Source organism: Onychostruthus taczanowskii, unplaced genomic scaffold (assembly GCF_017590055.1).
Source record: "Onychostruthus taczanowskii isolate IOZ18803 unplaced genomic scaffold, ASM1759005v1 scaffold14, whole genome shotgun sequence".
Lineage (NCBI taxonomy): Eukaryota > Metazoa > Chordata > Aves > Passeriformes > Passeridae > Onychostruthus > Onychostruthus taczanowskii.
Genome location: NW_024498573.1, coordinates 6,358,177 through 6,377,059, shown reverse-complemented (window position 1 = coordinate 6,377,059; position 18,883 = coordinate 6,358,177). Strand labels below are relative to the sequence as shown.

The window sequence follows — 18,883 nt, the reverse complement described above, 5'->3', positions numbered from 1 at the left end:
TTAGACCAGTGACTCAACATTAAGCTGTCTTCTTAAGAAAAGATGCTAATATTCCATAATATGGACATTACCTACTCACTCTGGATTTTTTGAAACAAGATGCATGGCTCTCACCTGCTTGAAGGGAGTAGTGGATTTCAGCATTAGCTCCCTGGTCCTGATCAAGGGCTCTGACTTGTATGACTTCTGTGCCCACCGCTGCTGAGTCCAGCACTTCTGCTTCGTAATGGATGCTGCTGAACTGGGGAGGGTGCAGGTTGCAGCTGTCCACGTGGACGATGACCCGGACAAAGTTCCGCTTGATGGGGACCTCCTGGTCTCGTACCTGAACGGCAGAGAGAGAGCAGGAACAGTCACAGCCAGGACAAGCCAGTCTTGCCTGCACCATCTTCCAAGTAACTCACCAGCACTCTGACAGCAGTGGATGTTTTGCAATGGTACCAACCCCTTGTCTGGGAAAGAGCCTGGAAGTTTCAGCACCAAAGCTCAGCCTTGAATTTGAAACCAAACATTAACTATTACACACTGTGTTTTCTTTTGTAAGAATCCAGTGGCCCTCCAAAGAAGGCGGTTAGAGGAATGCAGGGTGTTAACTGCATTTAGCTGTACAGTAAAGGTTAACACCCTGCTTTCCTCTTCCCTATTGTTCCAGACAAATCCTCCCTCAAAGACTAGAGCCACTTTTAATTTCTCCAGTGACCCATATATCCTGGCCAAACCGGTGGACTCAGCAGGGCTTGGTCAGGACTCACCATCACTGTGAGGGTGTGCTGAGGCATGGGCTGGGAACTGAAGCCTTCTGCTGTTGTGAGGGCTCCATTGCCTGGATCCAGCTGGAAAAGTCTTGTGCTTTTGGGGTCCACACTGCCATGGATGGTGTAGATGAGCCCCTTTCCTTTGTCCTTGTCTGTTGCACTGACTCGAAGGATTTCTCTCCCTGAGGGAGTATCTTCTGGAATCCTCACCTCGTAATGGCTCTGAAGAAACTGGGGACGGTGCTGGTTGATGTCAATCACATGGATAAATGCCTGTGGGGGTGAAAGCACAGCGAGGGCAGCAACTGGACATGCAGCCATGTAAAATCTCAGCCACCAATCCTTCTTGGGTGCTGACATTGGGGGCTTCTTGGGTGCCATAACCATCACAGTTTTCCAACTCTTGGAGCTGTGCCATCTGTGATGACCAGGAGCCCCTCTGTCCTTCATCCCAAGGAACACCTGCTGTGCCTTCCCCTTTTGTGTTTTTCAGTTTGCTTCCTCTCCTTTTTCAAAATCTCTCCAGTCTGGTAAGGCATTCAGAGTGAACGTGCCTGCACTTGGCACGTGGGGAAACAGTCAGAGCCTGCCATAGAAAGCAGCAGTGGCTCAGCTGTAGTGCCAGCTTTGCTGCTGGCTGGTGCCTACACAGCAACCCCCATTATTTACTCAACAGAAAGCTGACAGAAGGGGATGTTTGGTTAAAGAAGGGAGGGTCTGGCCTATCCCAAGAGCAGCAAGTGTGTGGAGAAGCAAAATTTCTGTTCTACCCTTTTTAGCCAAGTTTTCATCTCTGCATTGAACAGCACATGCTGGAAATCCTGAATCCTGCTGGGGAAGTCACTGCTTTCTCCTGTGTGGTCTCCTACCCTGGCTGTCCTGACCCTCCTACTGATGTGCCTCCTGCATCTTAGGAAGCCTCAACCAAGTGTAATAATTTGCTTCCTTTAGCAAACCTGAGCATGCCATGGGGGTTTTACACCAGCAGGTTTCTTGACATCTGCTAGCGGCCTTGAGTGCCAAAATAAAAGTAGGGATGAGACGCAAGGTGGCAGGGAATGCACATTAGGCAAGGTGGGGCTTTGTTTGTTTATTTGGAACAATACTTGAAGATAGTTGAGACATGTGGCCATCCATTAACATCACGTTTCACAGGAATGGTGGAGTTCCTCACTCATCATCCCCCACAGTGAATTTCCCATGATAAGCATTACTGACAGGTGACTCACATCCTAGGTCTTCCTGTGCATTGAGGGCTGGATTTTTGGCTGCTTCTTATGCATGGATAGAATGACTAGTGAAAGATCATGCCCTGAACACCCCTCCTCAGGGTAGTAAAGATGGGCAAAATCTCATCATTTTAGCTGGGGCTCAGGAACATGCCTGAGAGTGAAGTGTCTCCTTTTACCAGCACTTACTTTGTATGTGAGAACTCAGAGCACACAGCATCTCTGCAGTTGCCCCACTCAGTCCCTGGGCCTGACCTCACCTCCTGCAGATGGATTTGTGCTGTACCTGGGCTAGCATATCCCAGGAACACCCCCTGACATGGGATCACAGACCCAAGCCTGACTCAACTTCCCTTAAGATGTTGACCCAGATGTGTTATGTGTTGTAACTCAGCCTGAGCAGCTGAGACCAAGTTGAGGTCTGAGTGTGTGAACTGCCACCCCAGCTTGGCTGGTGGTGTGGATGTGTCTCTGTGTGCTGCCTGGGGTCAACAGGAAAGACCCAAGATTTCCTAGACCAGCCGTGTTTCCAACAACACAAAAACAATCTTGGCTTGGTTTAAGATCTGTGTGCTGGAGGATCTTCCATTACCCTGTCACTGTGTAATGGAGGATCACAGTGTAAGGACATTCCTGTGCCTGGCACCTGATCCAGAGCTCAGCAGACCCAGAGGAAAGGTTCCCTTTGGCATATGCTCCCTCTCAACAAGGAAAGCAAAAACTAAAGCTGCTTTTTTCTCCACTAAAGAAAAAAACATTACCTGGGTTTTGATTGTACTGGACCCATCAGTGACTTCTACTGTGAGGTTATAGCTTGACTTCTTCCTTGCATCCAGGGGTCTTGCAATGACCATGCTGCCTGTACTCTTTTCAATGTCAAAATCCATGTCATCATCACCACCTGGGACACGGGGGAGACAGGGAAACAGGAGGGCAGTTACAGTCAGCTAGATTAGGATAGTGCCACAGGTAAGGCTTCTCCCAAATCTGGAAACTCAAAACAACATGTGATAGATAGATGCACACAGGAAATGGGGAGGACAAGGCAAAGCTGGACAAAGGGATAGTCACAGGTGGTGACAAAGGAGTGTGAAAAGGAATATGAGGGGAATGAGAGAAAACAAGGAGAGAAGGGGAAAGGATGCACTTATGCATGTGATATCCCGGTGACAGGCCCATCTGAGCATTGATTTATTTGCACAAGGTTTCCAGCCATGCACCATCACTGGCTCAGCATGGACCAGGGACCTGCTGGGTAGAACAGGGCTCTTGCTGGCTTCTGATTCAAGGTCACACTGTGGCCATATCAGCAACGGTGCTTGTCACCACGGCCGGGAGCCTGTGAGCTACCTGAACTCCCAACACTCCAACAGTTGGGGAGGCAGACGGTGCTTCCAGGGTGAGCAGAGCCTGTTGCCTCCAACCCAGATGGCTGAGGATTGCCAGGAACAGCAGGCCTGAGCAGCTCAGCAGCAGAAGGCTGTCCCTCACCCTACTGCTGCTCAGCCCTGGCATGGCAGCTCCTTTCTCATGCCTCGCTTGCTGGGGCCTTTTGGGCCCCTCTTCCTCATTAAACCCTGCAAAGCTGCTCTGAGACATGGAGAAGCTGAAACAGTTTCCTGTAATTTATCTCAGGTCTCAACTTCTTACTTCCTGGCCACTGGATGCTCTGGATATTACTTTATTCTATTACCAGCTGGTAAAATCTTTGCTGGTTGTAAAATTATGTGTCTTCCCTTGCTGGAGGAATGCAGTGCTCACCAGCCATCTGGACCACTGCTCTCCTGCTGGGAAGGAGACACAGAGAAGCAGAGACAGAACAAGAGACCCATGGATGTCTTTCCCTGAGAAAAGAGAGAAGAGCTCCCTGTGCACAGTGCCAAATGGAAAGAAGAAGCCCAGGAAAGGAGAGAGATGAAGAGCAATGTTGCTTTGTCAGTTTTTGCAGACTCCATCAATCCCAGTGACAGTGTTTGTGATCTGGGGAAGGTGAAACTTTGAATGAGGTGCTGAAGGCTCCTGGATCTCTGCATCCCTCCCCTGTGATTGCCAGCTACCATGACACTTTCCTTCCCTTGCAGGGAAAATAAAATCCTGTCCTTTTCCATCAGGATAGAAACCAAGAGAGCCTTCAGCATCACTTGGAACTCTAGGAACGCGGAAAGATGAGGTCCAGCTATGCTCCAGCACTCAGCAGGGAAATGATGGGGTAACTGTCAGAGGAATACAGTGTTAATTCTGCAGACCCAAGCAGACACTACTAATGCCAGATAAACCTTGCACTGATATTGTCTTTCTCCTTATAGTGTTGTATCTCTTGTTGGTTAATTGTATTTATACACCATTATGCTTGCCCTAACACAGTGAGGGGAAAAACTATTCACTTGCCCAATTAAGGCTTTGTCTGACAAGGGCAGGCCCTGCAGGCAGTACCAGTGAAAGGCTGTGCAAGATTGGGGCACCACTTCAAAACATCAAATTACAGGAGCACAATTGGCCCTTGTTGGTAGGACCAGTTCTGCACATGCTGCCTGGAGAGTCCCCTGGGGTGACAGCCCACATCCCCTGTGAATCCTGTGTCTTAAAGGAGGCCCTAGAGTTCCACATTCCATGTCTAAATCACCCCTGGGATGTGGTGAGGAGGAAGGGAGAGCCTCACAAGTTAGGGCAGACCAAGTCTTTGAGGAATGCTTCCTTCCCAGTTCCCTGCTCAAGACTCAGCATGGAGGGAGATACGGGGGGTATCTGTAACACTCAGCCACACACCTGGATCCTTGCAGGCAGTTTTAACAAAACCAACAGTGTCACTTGATTCCCAGGAGGAGCTGGCACTGGCATGCCCTGCCTTTCATGCGACATCGGAGAACACCTCAAACACAGGCAAGTTCCAGATTGTCATTAAAAATATGTGTTGGGTAATTGCACTTGGCACCAGAGGCCTTGGATGGGCAGCTTTGTCTAATGGCTGTTTAAACCTCCTGGTGCCTGTGAGAAAGCTTTCCCCTTAGCTCACCTACACCTAAAGCAAACAATTCCATTAGCTCAGGCATGCGAGCGCTGAAAGCCAAGGGAGCCGGAGCAAACGCTCACAGATACCACTGCCCTGCTCTGATTGCTGTGCCTCACCTGTGATATTAAACCACACTTGGCTGGGGCCCATCTCGATGCTGATCACTCCCACCATGTGGTTCACAGGATCTGTTTCCATCACGGCGAAGTTGAAGTGGGGTTCATCAAAAGCCAGAGGCTCTGAGGAAGGGCCGGGCCGGGCGACCCAGCTGATGTGGAGTCTCACGTGGGAGGAGAGCGGGGGGCTGCCGCCGTCTGTGGCCTTGACCTGCACAGGAAGGCACATGCACCCAGGGAGAAAGCTGAGTTAGCACATGGGAGCTCCACAGAAAGCTCCTTCTCCCACCCACCAGGAGTTTCAGCTCCCAGTGTGCCCAAAATCCCATGAAACAGATCCTGAGCCAGTGGCCCATGCTCTGGCTGCTTCCAAGGCAGAGCCACGCAACTCAAATTCCTCTTTGCCATCAAGTAAATCTGCCAAGCTCTATCCATAGCACAGACCTGGATCACAAGCCTTGTGGCAAGAATCCACAGAGTGTGGGAAGGCTTTGAACTCACATCCAAACTCCATGGCCTGATCAGAATGCCATATAGAGGCATGATGGAACCCAGAGACTGTTCAGGTTTGGGTCCATATCCATATGGGATCATGGATCACTGTATTCCTCTCTGAAGGTAGGCTGGACAGTTAACTTGAAATTTATTATCCATTTTTAATAGCTTTCTACCTTCTGCACTTCCTATTGTTCCCTCCCACTTTCTCTCCCTCTTAACACATTTGCCTTATACTTTCACTGCTTCATTCTCTTAATCTCTTTCATATTTTCTGTTTCTGAGCTCCTTTCTCTCTTTCCCCCTCCCCATAAGTCTCTTTGTGTTTCCCTCTCCTCTCACCGTGAGTATGTTGTATTCTGAGGCAGGAAAAGCTTTCCTGGAGAAGACTGTGCCAGTTGTGGGGTTTATGGTGAAGACGCCCTCCTCCTCCTCCTCGATGGTGTAGGTGATCTGGCTGTTCTGGCCCTGGTCGCGGTCGGAAGCGATCAGCCTGTACACCGGCAGTGGGGTCTCCGAGGCCGCTCTCTCGGGGAGCTGCACCATGAACAGCTTGTGGGGGAAGCTGGGAGGGCTGTCGTTGGCATCCAGGACTTGGATCACGACTCTGCTGGTGGACTTCAGGGCTGGCTCTCCGTTGTCAGAGACAGCCACCTGTCAGCAAGAAAAGGGAGGAGGTGACAGGGCTCTTAGGTGACCTAGAGTGTGACCAGCCAGCCTCCATCCTGGTGGGCAAGGACTCAGTTAGGGGGTTTTGGTGGGTCTGCATTTGTATCTCAACATCTTCAAAGGCACTGCTCCTCTCCGCAAGGCAAAGCCTGGTGGCTGCAGCTGGCAGTGTGCAGGGCCTGTCCATGCACAGGGGGATGGGTTTGCAGGGCTCCTGCCTCCAGCTGCTCTGGGCAGTGGGTCAGGCTGGTCATTAGAGATCACACATTTGAAAACATCTGTACTGGCTTGGCCAGGTACCAGCCATCCTCACCCTGCCCTGCCTGGGCACGCTCCCGGCATGTTGCACTGCAGACAGAAATTATAGACCCTGACAGAGTCAAAAACCTCCAGATCCCTCTGATGGGAATACTCATAGCTGTGAGCAGCTGAGGATGGGGGCTGGTGAGCAGAGCTACACAGCAATATTTGATACAATGAGATAAATGATGGTGGATTTCTCTGGCTTGTTCTTTTCCCTCATGGTGTATAAACTATCCTGCTAGAGGACAGTTCCAGTCCTCTTCCTGCACTCCCACAGCTTCCAGAACAGAACTTTTGCTCCAGTCCTCAGCAAGAAAATAATAAACCCTGCAGTACTGCTGCAGCTGTCTCTTGGGTTAACACACACAATTTAATTAAGTTTCCCAGCAGTTGGGAGCTGATGGGATGAGATTCTTTCTCTGTGCTCCAACTTGCAAGGAAAGCCCTTTGAGGACTTAATACACTTGTAGGTAAATAAAGCTAATTACAATCATCATTACCCACCTCTAGGATATGTTCAGCCTTGTATTCTCGATCCAGCTGCCGTGAAGTCGTGGAAATCAGACCTGCCAAGAAAGAAACCCTTTGAGCTCCAAGACTCAGCATGCAAGAAAAGCCAGGGCTGATCAGATCCCTGAATGCCCAAAATCAGCCTGCCCACCTGTCCTGTTTCAGGTTCCCTTTGTGATCAGAGGAGAAAGACAGATACCCCCAGAGGGTAACCCATCCCCTCCCAGCCTGAATCCCTCTGTGGAGGTGTTGCTGCCGCTCTCTGATCACAGAGACCATGGAGGAGGGGGAACACCTACCAGATGCCTGCATCAGTTGAGGGTTGGCAAGGCATTAGGTGAGAAAAGCTGCAGGACCATGAAAACAAAACTTTTCTTATGCCTCTAAGTAAGAAACATTCTGCATGTGCTGGCACAGCTCTGGCCTCTTAGCAAGTCTCTTAACAAGTCTCTACTCCTGTTTTTCCTCTGCTGAACCCTGCTCTTTGTAATTTACAGTGTTTTGACAAAAGTTTGTCTTCTGTCTTGGGAAATACCCTCTACTCAACTGCTAGAACAAATGCATTCAGGCTAAAAATAAGGTACACAGTCAAAAATAATGTTGGTATGTTATTTAAGCCTTGCTGAGACACAGGGTGAGTCCTCCAAAAACTGCAAGATTTGAGGGATTTCTGAAATATACACAGTAGTTTAACCACAGGGAATAGGCTGGATGCAGGAGGGAAGAATTGTGGCTATAATAAACTACAGTTGAAAATCATCATAATTGTCCCTTTTGGGCCTGTCAATGACTAAGCTGAGTAGATGCAAGTGTGGAAAGGATGGAGTTAGGCTTCTGTTTCCATGTCTGGTTTCATAAAAGTCCTTGCTGAGTGCCTTGACTCTTCACTTTTGGGGAAAAGCAGCTCTAGATCATTTTACAACTGCTTTACCAACGATGGAAATTGTATATGTAATATTTGACCTCCTGAAAGTCATCACAGCTGACACGTGTGAGTGTTTTTGTCCACTCCCAGTTATCAAGGTCTCTCTCTTCCCTGTGAAGGGAAGTTCTTCTTCTTCACACCAACAAAAGGCAGGGTGAATTTTCCTGAGCACAGCAAGCACTGACACAGGTTCCTGCTACCCTGGGAAATGCTTTGCCCGGGATGCCACGTGCATGTGCAGTGGTGTGATCATGTGCACTTGTGCGCCCTGAAAGACTTGTAAATCCCAGCTGCATGAACCCATCTCAAGTCTCATTTCTGGTGCAGAACCAGACAGCTTTAATTAACAGTACTGTCTTCAGGTGTACCATAGTTTTTGTGTATGTCTGTCTGAGCATGACAGCAGGAGAAAATTTCAAATGGCTGCAGGAAACACGAGGCAGCTGAAGGAGGGAGCAAGGAGCAGCTGCTTGGAACGTGACTCTTGTTCACAGTTTCCACTTGTTCTCTGGGATTATTCACATTTGGCACCAGCCATGGCGCTAAACATTTATTTGATGCCTTTACAATCATAAATCAACACTCCTTAATGTGTTATGACAGGATGGCTTGAAAAATTCTGTTTGCTTGTCTGTCATAGTGGGTTTTTTTCTCTCCTTAATCATCCTTTTAATATCTCAGCAGGTGAAGACGACTCAGCAGAGAGCCTGCTGGTTGAGGAGCTTTTAAAACTTTCCCAGGTTAGTGAGAGCCCGTATGGGTCCATTAGCAGCAAAACTCATGGAAATGCTCTCCTAAAGGGGGGCTGGAGAAGGAATTGCAGCAGCAGCTCACTGAGATCTCTGATGTTACTGTCCTCACTACCAATAGGTTGGCTATTGAGCCCAGAACTCCAGCTACTTCAGGGAATGCTTCATAATTTTGGCCCAAAAAGCCCACAGGACACACAGATATTGAAAAGAGACACCCATGTATGTGCTGGGGATGTTTCTGGTTTATCAGACTCCAAAATCCAGCTGCAGCAGACTAACACCTTACTTGTACTGGATTACTGCATGCCAGCTGATGGAAGGGAACTTAACCCATCTGAAGTAACTATCTGGATTTGCTTGGCCACACCCTGAAATTCTTCCATGACTCAATGAAAAAAATGAAAGAAAGCAGGATCATAGCTCAGCTTTCTAGTGCTGGAGAAGGAGGACTGTAGTGAAGGCAGATGAACTGGAATTTAATGACACTCTAGAATGTCTGTATCACTGAAGATGCTCGTATCTCCTGGGGAGTAAGAGCTGACTCTGCTCTCTATCACATAACCTGTGCTGTATCCCAGCTGGGAGTCTCACCAGCTGGAATTTTTTTGGTTTATCTTCACATCTGCTGAGCCACAAGGCAAAGGGTTGGCTTCTCCTCCTGACCCCAGGCAAACTCTGTCCCTTACTCCGCGCCCAACCGCGGCTCCCGGTTCCCCTCTCTGGAGCCAGTTACCACTCTGCCCTGGGATCTGAAAGGTCTTGTGGTTAATTAATTAGGGTTAATCACGCTAATTCCCGCTTGGAGCCGCGGCGCTGGGCGGTGCTGAGATGCACAAACTGACAGCAGCGTTCACACGGCCACGGAGCACCCGGAGCTGGGAGATGGACACTGCACAAGGCTCCTGAGAGAAGCCGGCTGGAATTAACGCACGTTTTCATTTGTTGCTGTTTGGTTATGCACCCTGTGAGGCCAGAGGGCTAAAATGCAATTGGAAGCTGTTATTATTAAAACTGCCATCAGTTTTTGTGGCCTGGGGACACAGTTCCTTGGTTCTTTCTGCTGTCCCCTGCAAGACCTGGGAAGTGCATGCTTCATTTTAATGAGTGTTTTGTGTGTGCATGTGCATGTGTGTGAGTTATCAGTACCCTGCCCTGCTGGAAAACCCCATCCAGCCTGTCCCATGGGACGTGTGATGGAGTTGAGTGGGTGTCCTTTATTTGTGTTCTTGCATGAGGCCCTGATGGTTTCTGCTGAATCCTACAGAGACTGAACAACACTGTCAAAGGTCCTAATTGCACCTGGCTAATTAGCCAAGCTCTGCATCTAGGGAAGGTCCAGGAACAATGCCTTCTGTTGCCTGCATGCAGGCAGGCATAGACTGTGCTCCAGCAGCCTATCCACACAGCAATGAGAAAGGATTGTCTCCCTCTCTTGCTTGCTGCCTGCAAAGGGCAGAGAGGAAGGCTGGTCATGTTGGAACAAGAGCACCAGAATTACCAGGGCACTGTTGTCAGGGAACAAAAAATAATAATAACTTCTGCTGGCAAGAACAGGGCTGGGGTGGAGGTTGCTGGCCCCCTGCCCTTGCTGTAGGGGGGAAAATCTAAGATAGTTAAAATAGCCAGAATCAGGTTTGCAGGCACTGAGGCTTTCACAAGAGCTTGAGAAGGGAAGAAGTTGTCCTCCTAAAACCCTCTTTCTCTTGTCTTACTCCTGTTTCCATTTAACATTTTTTTCCTTCTTCTCCTACCACCCCAACTCTTGTTCTGACCCCGCTGTGCATTACTCCATGCTCAGCTGTGTGTTAGGTTGATTTTGGGGAGCAGCCATGCAACCATCTCTCGGGCCTAAAGAGCAGGATGTCCTTCCTTGTAGGAAAGTCTTTCCTTGCAGGGAACCATAGGCATCCTGGGGAAGCCAATGGACACTGTCACAGCAGAAGAAACACCAGAAGAACAAGCACTAGACAAGAGCTGGAGACAAATAATCCAAAGTAAAGGATTCTCCAAAGAGCCTTTCAGCAGGATGAATGGCTTTGTCCTGACTCTTCCTGCCACAGCCTCCCAGCTCCTCCTGGTCCTGTCTGGACTCAAACCCCCTTCACATCAAATCCTGAATATAACAAGGTGAAAACTTTTCCAGCAGAATATCCCCAAGCCCTGCTGTCTGCCCATCTCTCCATGTAGCTATCTATCCCTGTCTCCCACAAACACTGCTCCACACCAGCTGCCAGGCTGGGCTGGAGAGATTCCATCGCCCATGGCACAGAGCTTTCATCTCGCTGCACAGTTTTGTTCCCTCTTCTCATTAGCCTTTCATGTATTTTCCTCCTTTTTCTCCACCTTCTTTAGAGAACTGAGAGCTTGGAGATCTTAGAGCCTTTCTGTGGTAGTTTGGGAATGCTGGAGAAGCCCAGGACAGTTATCATGGCTGTTCCTGGCTCCCCTGCAAGGTTTCAGGAGAAGTCAAGGGGCTTGCTGGTTATGTCTCCACTGGCCAATCCACCCATGTCAAGGCACTGAATCGAACACACAACCAGGAACCGAATTAGGTTACTTACAATAGTGTGTCACTCTGCTCTGAATGATTTTCCAGGGCTATTCTGCAGGGTTATTCTGGGTGTAGATACAAGTGTTGCAGCAGCACATCAGTACCTTAATTCCTATTAGGACACAGGACGAGAACAAGCTTCCTCCTCCTCCTCTGCCTTTGCCTAGAGGCCACTACCAGAAATGTCCAACCTAGGAGAGACCCAGGCTGACCTCTGGCCCTCTTGTGTCCTGGCTTATTTCGGTGCCAGTGTGACTTATCTGTCTATCCTTTGATGACAATGACCATGTGGGATAGGTGAAAAGGAGATGCCTTGATCACAGTATTCTGCCCTGCAGTGGGATAACTTTTTTTTTTTTTTTTAATACAATCCTGCACTAATGGGGATGACAGCAGTTTATCTTCCACTGATGCACTACCAAGCCAAGACCAAAGATTATTGTTTTATTCTACTTAATGGAGCAACTAACCTGCAGAATGAAAATATTACTGGGTTTCCAAAAGGCTGCCTAGGGCCCTGAACGTTAGACAGGCTGTGATATTCCTTCTGGCAGCAGCAGCAAATGACTTCTCTTTAGATACTGTAAACATGAGAGTATAACTGCTCAGTTTATGCCAATGTTCACAGGCAATTATAGGTTCTTTTGGGTGACATGCAAGTAAAATAATGGATAACTGAATCCTCATCAAGCTTGGAAGCAGGACCTTAAACAACCTCCAAGCTCAGGGTTTAAAGAAGAGATTTCCAGCAACTGTCCAAGAGATAAGATCAGCCCATAGGTTTGTTTCAGAACTGACAAACTTATCACTCTTCTCATGCAAATCACCTGAGTATAGGCAGAGATGGAGAGGAGATGACTCATACCTGAGAGAGCTTTTTTTGTCTAAGATGGCGATTAATGGGATGGCTCAGAGGTGAGGTGTCTCATTAGCAAACATTTGGATTTTGCCAGTCACTCATTTTGCTATGGAACAGCCTTGGATTGTGACTTTGCACTCAAATAGGGCTGAAAGCTTTGCCTGCAGCATAAAGGCTGCATTTCCTGCAGGGTGCATGGCTGCTCAGCTGAAGAGGGGAGCCAGCTTGGTGACCTGACAGGCGTCCTGCTCCACATCCCATCAAAAAGGCAGTGGTTTTATGCAACAGGGTTTCTGAAGGAACATTTCTGCAGAACCCTGCATTGTGCAAGCTGTCCTGGAGCTGATTTGTGCATGGCTGTTTGGATTATGTGGGAAAGTTGGATGCAGAGCAATGTCCTGACCAGGCTAAAAAGCTTCTGGCAGCACAGACAGCTACAGCTGTGGGCAGCAGTGGTCACAGTTAGCTGACATCTCCCGGTGCATTTATACAGTGCCATGTAAATACACCCTGTGAGGTTCTTGTGACAAAAAGATTTTAGTATTTAATAATAATAATGATAATAATTTCCTTCTTCCATTCCCCTCCTAGCCAGCTGTAGAGCACTGCCAGAGAGACATCACACCACTGGAAACATGCAGCTGAGAGCAGCTCTAGCCTTTTCCAATACATCCAGCTCCTCATCTGAGAGCAAGCTTCCATCCCGCTGCAGAAGCTGAACTGCTTTTATCATCTCCAGGAGATCAAAGTCATGCAATTAATCCTCTCCCATACTCAGGCTCTGTGCCCTCCCTTCCCTCTTCTCCCAGGAGCTGATGGCATGAAGGGCTCGGCACAGCTTTCCCTGCCAGACTGGCCCAATGTCAGCTCCGCTGGGATAGTTTAAGGAAGCTGTTTACACAAAACAGCAGCGGGTTTTTGATGGCTCTGGAAGATCTGGTAAATAATCCTCAGATGAAAGATATAGTCTAGGAAGATGGCAGAAGAGGCTTACTACACTTACTACATTAATAGTGCTGGAGAATGGGTGGAGCCTTTAAGTGCAGTGGAATTCATTTTTGTTAATCCTGCCTGGGTCTGTGTCAGGAAGAGTCACCTCCAGAAGGGTGTTCCCTGGCTCAGGCTGTGCAACAGTTGTTTAGAAGGGGAAAGATTAAAAGAAACTGTTCAGGGCTTTGAAAGCAACACATTTGTGTCATTCTAAGAGCCATCTGGATGCAAATCACAGCCCTCAGGTTGAGGGTTTCAATCCTCAGACTCCCCACAGAGCGTATTTGGAGACTGGGACTTTTGCTGCAGCAGAGAAGTGCGACAAAGGCAGCTGTGTGGGCTGTTTATATTGAATATGTAACATCCTCTGGGCACTTGGAAGCCTCAAAAACAGATGCTGAGTTGGGTCAGTCTTACCTGTAATGAGGTTAATGGTGAAGAGTCCTTGAGGATTTCCAGTTAGGATGTGAAAAGTCAGTTTTCCTTCTGAGCTGGAGTCTGGATCGAAGGCATCAAGCTGAAGGACTGATGTGTTTGGTGGGGAATTCTCCATCACAGAGGCATAGAAGACAGGTCTGGACATCTGAGGTGGGTTGTCATTGGTATCAGTGACTTCAATATAAATTTCAGTCACAGAAGACAGAGGAATTGTTCCCAGGTCAAGGGCCAGCACAGTCAGCCAGTAGTGAGATGTTCCCTCTCGGTCGAGTGATCCTATGGTCCGTATGGTGCCTAGGAGAAGAACAGGGAGTGTTTGTGAGGGATTTAAGGAACTCAGACCACTCAGTCCTTGATGACAGAGCAGTCTCAAGTCTGCTTCCTGCTCTTGGCTGCACACACACTCCCACACACACCTTGTGTGGCTGTGAGATTGTGTGAGGGGCTTGCTTCTGCTGAGGTTAATTTTTGCTATACAAGTGATAGAGAAGACCTTGGTATTTTTGGGGGAGGACAGACATTGATTTGCTGCTATTTTAAGGAGAAAACCCCCTGCTTGTTCCTACCCAGATCCAGGGATAAATTAGTAAATCCCTGCACAATCACGAAAGGCTTGAATGCACAGAACATTGTAAACAGCCAGGCCAAACACAGCAGGTAGTTTAAGCCTTCAAGGGAAACTATTGAATGAAGATGTCCTTACCTGTGTCCTTTTCAATGTGGAAGACAGACAGGCCAGTGCCTTCTCGGAGGAAATACTGAACCTCTCCATCTTTGCCCCTGTCGATGTCCTTGGCCGTGACCATCATCACCGACGTGCCCTTAGGGCTGTTCTCCTGCACCCAGCCTTTGAAGACAAAGGAGGCAAAGCGTGGTGGGTTCAAGTTCTCGTTGACATCAATGACGTTCACTTCCAGGTGGCAGAGGGAAGAGCGAGAGAAGGGCTTCCCACCGTCACTGACCTGCACGGTTAGATTGTAAGAGTCCCTCTTCTCATAGTCCAGCTCCTTCTCCAAACGGAGCGCCCCAGTCAGCTTATCCACGTGAAACATCATCTCCTCGTTGTTAATGAGGCTGTACCTCACCTCCCCCCCAGAGCCAGCATCAGGGTCAAAAGCTTCCAGAAACAGGAGAATGGTCCCCACGGGCAGGTCTTCGGGGACCTTCACACTGTTGAGGGCTGGGACGCACTGAGGGGTGTTGTCATTTACATCCTCCAGAGTCACAACGAGGTCTGTAACAGAGAACAGCTGGAAGCCCGTTTTGGGCTGGTCCCTAGCTTCTATTTTCAGCACATAGCAAGGCCACAATTCTCTGTCTAGAGCACCTGTAACCGTCACTTCTCCAGTGACACTGTTAATAGCAAACTTGTCAGTGGGCGTGAGAAGGGAGTATTTTACTCTCCCATTATCATCTGTATCAGCATCTTCTGCTTTCAGTTGAGCTATTGTTGTCCCTGCTGCTACATGTTCTGGTATTGCCACCCAATAGGCACCTTGAGTGAATTTAGGAGTATTATCATTGGTATCCAGCACATTCACAGCCAAAAGTTTCCAAGATGATTTTTGTGGTGTGCCAAGGTCATACACAGTAATGTTGAGAATGTAGAAGCTGGTTTGCTCATGATCTAAAGGAGAAAGGACTTGAAGGAGACCCAGTTCCAGGTCAATTGTAAAGCAGCTGTCATCGTTTCCATCTGAGATCACATAAACCAATTTTCCATTAAAACCAGTGTCAGGATCAATGGCTGAAAGGTCAGCAATAGTTGAGTTGATGGGAACAGTCTCTATGATATCAATGGATCGTGGAAAGCTGTCATCAAACTTAGGAGCATTATGGTTTATAAGGTGCAAGTTCAGAGATGTTTCATCATCCTGCCCATGGCCTTGAGACTGAGACTCGATGGAGTGTATGATGGTTTCTGTCAGTTGCTTTAATACTCCTGTTTCCTCACACTGCATTTTGACGGGGAGGCCTTGGCTGACCACAGTGATGTTTACAGATGTTGGCAAAGCATAGTTCTCTCCATCTGTTGCAGTTATTTTCAAAGAGTAGAAAAGTGGCTGTTCAGAAGGAAGATCTCGCAGAGATATTCTAAGGGATATTACTCCAGAGATGGGATTCAGTTCAAAATGCTGTAAGTCGTTGCCAGACTTGATTTCGTATTTGATATGCTGCAGCTCATCACTGTCGATTGCAGAGACCGTGGCCACAGGGCTCCCAACTGGAAAGTCCCGTGGGATGGTGCCACTGCAGCTTGCCTTTTCAAACACAGGAGCGTTGTCATTGACATTGCTCAGCGTCAGGGAGACGTACACCTCAGTCTCGTGGCGGAAGGGTGAGCCCCAGTCTGACGCCCACACTCGCAGGTGGTACCATCTCTGCATCAGCTCGTAGTCCATCGACTTGGAGGTGGAAATGACACCAGAATAGGGGTCAATGACAAAGGGAACCGACTTCTGGTTGGCTATGCTGTAGGTGACAAAGCCGTTGTCTCCTTTATCTTCATCTGTAGCCCTTACTGTTAAGACACTGGTGCCAGGAGGAACATTTTCATCAAAGGCCCCATGGTATGAAGACTGAGTAAAACTTGGAGCGTGATTGTTGCAGTCGGTAATGTCAACAACAACAGTCGTGGACGTGTGACTGTTACTGCTTGTAACTTCAAGCTCAAAACTAGACTGCTCTTGGAAGTTCATTGCTCTGATTGTAGTAATCAGTCCAGTGTGAGGATTGATCTTAAAGCTTGTGCTGTCAGGAGTCGGTCTCAAAATGTATTTAAGATTTGGGACAACTGGTGTGACCTTCACCATAACAACTTGGCTTCCAGCTGGGGAAAATTCACTGAGCTGGACACGGTACACTTCTTTCTCAAACCTGGCAGAAACATACTTCGAGGGAGGTATGTGGACAACTCTGACAGGAGAGAACAGTGGTGGCTTGCTCTTGTCCTTGGCTTGCACACTGAGGTTGAAACCAAATGGGTAAAGTAACCAGTTTATCTCTTTGTTTGACACAATCATGAACTCAGTGCTCCCAAAGTAGGATTTGATGGCTTTGAAATGTCTTCCCGGATCTCCATCCACAAACTCAACTGAATCAATCCCTGCTTCTGAGTCACCACTTTCTACAGAGAGAGTTGCATAGATAAAGTCTTCATCTGAGTCAGGTGATGTCACCTTCACCGAGGAGATAGAGGGGGGTTTCCTGGCAGATGGCTCCACTTGGATGGTGAGACTAGCCAAGTTCCCAAAGCCATTCCCCTCCGTGATCTTTCTCATTCTGTCCACAGCCAAAACCTGCAGGTTATGCCTACCTCGATGGGTGCTGTTCAGCCTGCCTGTGACCATAACTGCCCCCGTGGTGGGGTGCACACTGAATAGGTTGGACTTGGTGTTGAGCTCATAGTAGAACTCAGCGTTCTGGCCAGCGTCAGCGTCAGTGGCACTGAGCGTGCTGACCACTGTTTTCAGAGGAGTGTCTTCTCTGATGGACACTTTGTAGGAGGGGGGTGAAAAGAGAGGTTTCAAGTCATTTCTGTCCAGAATATGAATCAAGACTTTGGCCCAGGCTTCGTAAGCAAAGGTGCTCTCTGTGGCCTTGATTATTAACATGTAACTGTCTTTGACCTCACGGTTTAAAAGTGCTGTGTTGCTGCTCCTAGTTCTTATTCTCAAGAAGCAGAAATCCCCAATCACGTGCTCCTCTGTTTTAAACAGACCCGTGTTGTCCCCAGAAGCTATTCGGTACCTGATGTCCCACTCAGGGTCTGTCTTGTAAATACCCATTTTGACGTAGCTCTCCACATAGGTCTTGGGGGCTGAATTCTCATAGATGGTGGCATTGTAGAAGAAGTGAGTGAAGTGCAGAGGGGAAGTGTTGCCCTTCTCACAGCTGGCCTTGTGGACCACACAATGCATCAGGAAAACTGCAACACTCAGGAAGTGACTCCTGATGGAGACTTCCATGGTGCGGTGTCTCCTTGAGCCCTGCAGGTGTCAAAGGAAGAACATTGGTAATTCTCATTAAGGTCAGTGTGCTACAGATAAAAGTCTGCAAGGGCTCAGCCTCACCTCCCTGCTCCGTCTACCCTGACCTTTATTGATAAAATTGTTAGCTCAGCCCTTCTTCCCTCTGTCCCAGTGAGAGATCTGTCTTCCCACATCCCCACACTGGCTCAGATTGCTTCACTTTCTCTGCTCCAGCTTCTGTCTTTATAGAGGGCAAAATCTGATAAGTCATGCAAAATGCTCTGATCAGGCTGACTGCTATTCTGTGAACAATCTTGCCCTCCCTTCATTCTGCTTTCTCCTAAGTCAAATAGCATATCTATACTCTCCATCCCCAATCCAAACTCTCTCTTGTTTTGTTTCTCCAGCCTCCCTTCTCCATCTTAACTTCTCTCTCACTGAAAAGTATCTTCAAGAGTCAAAATATAAACCGGCTTATGTGCCTCTCTGTGGCTGTCTTCCCTTTTCTCTCCCTGTGCTACAGAATGTGTTGTCCTTCCCCAGCAATGATGGAGAACACATGCCGTGTTGTAAAAATTCTGAATGTGCAGCTCCACGATGTGGCCTTTCCAACAGCTTTATCTCACTTTCTAGTCAAGCTCTGTCTCAATCACCTCAAAGTTCTTGTAATTCACAGGCCTGACCCTGCTGCCTCCTGTGTGCTGACTGAAGGAGCAGGTTTCCAGCTACACTTTGCCCATGTCACCCTCATCCCTTGAGTAATCTCTCTGGTTGCTGCCTTCTCATGGCAAAGCCCCAGGGTCAGGATTCCTGTGGAGGATCTGCTGTCCATGACCACCTGCCATCAGCTTCCTTCTCCAAGAGCTCCCCAGCAGCTCCACGGTTTATCTCTGAGAACAAGGTGTATCAAAGGAGGAACTGGGGAGCACACATGTGATTAACAGGGATGTAACTTTATTAGGGAGCTTTGCAGAGCTTGTTAAAGGATCAAGGCCTGTTCTTTTCAAAAGCTAAGTGCATGCTGCTGTGTGTGCAGTTAGGGGTTGAAACCAGGGATAAGCTAAATATAGGTGCATATATTTCTCCTAGATATCCTAGGAGATCTTTATCTAGAACTGTTTCTTCCTGTTTTAAATTTAAATTATATATCAAGTACCTGCCAGTCATTTGGCACATTCCTAATTTAAACAGGGAAGACTTGTTTTTCCAGACACTTTTTCAAGACTCATCTCTTTAAGAACCAGAACTAGTTCAATTTGTATCTCAAGTTGAATGTTAGGAACAAATTGTTAGATCCCAACTAACAGTAT

General features: G+C 48.1%; 1 protein-coding gene across 1 annotated transcript in view; it reads right to left on the bottom strand.

Annotated features, from left to right (window-relative positions):
* Positions 1 to 17,570, bottom strand: part of FAT2 (FAT atypical cadherin 2) — a 43,564-nt gene extending 25,994 nt beyond the window's left edge. The window contains exons 1-8 of the mRNA XM_041397737.1: positions 14,306 to 17,570; positions 13,582 to 13,896; positions 7,082 to 7,143; positions 5,948 to 6,259; positions 5,111 to 5,321; positions 2,746 to 2,885; positions 753 to 1,028; positions 115 to 325 (exon numbers count right to left, since the gene is read on the bottom strand). Of these exons, the coding sequence (XP_041253671.1) occupies positions 115 to 325; positions 753 to 1,028; positions 2,746 to 2,885; positions 5,111 to 5,321; positions 5,948 to 6,259; positions 7,082 to 7,143; positions 13,582 to 13,896; positions 14,306 to 17,570 (4,792 nt within the window). The remainder of the gene's footprint in view (positions 1 to 114; positions 326 to 752; positions 1,029 to 2,745; positions 2,886 to 5,110; positions 5,322 to 5,947; positions 6,260 to 7,081; positions 7,144 to 13,581; positions 13,897 to 14,305) is intronic.
* Positions 17,571 to 18,883: the final 1,313 nt, after the last annotated feature.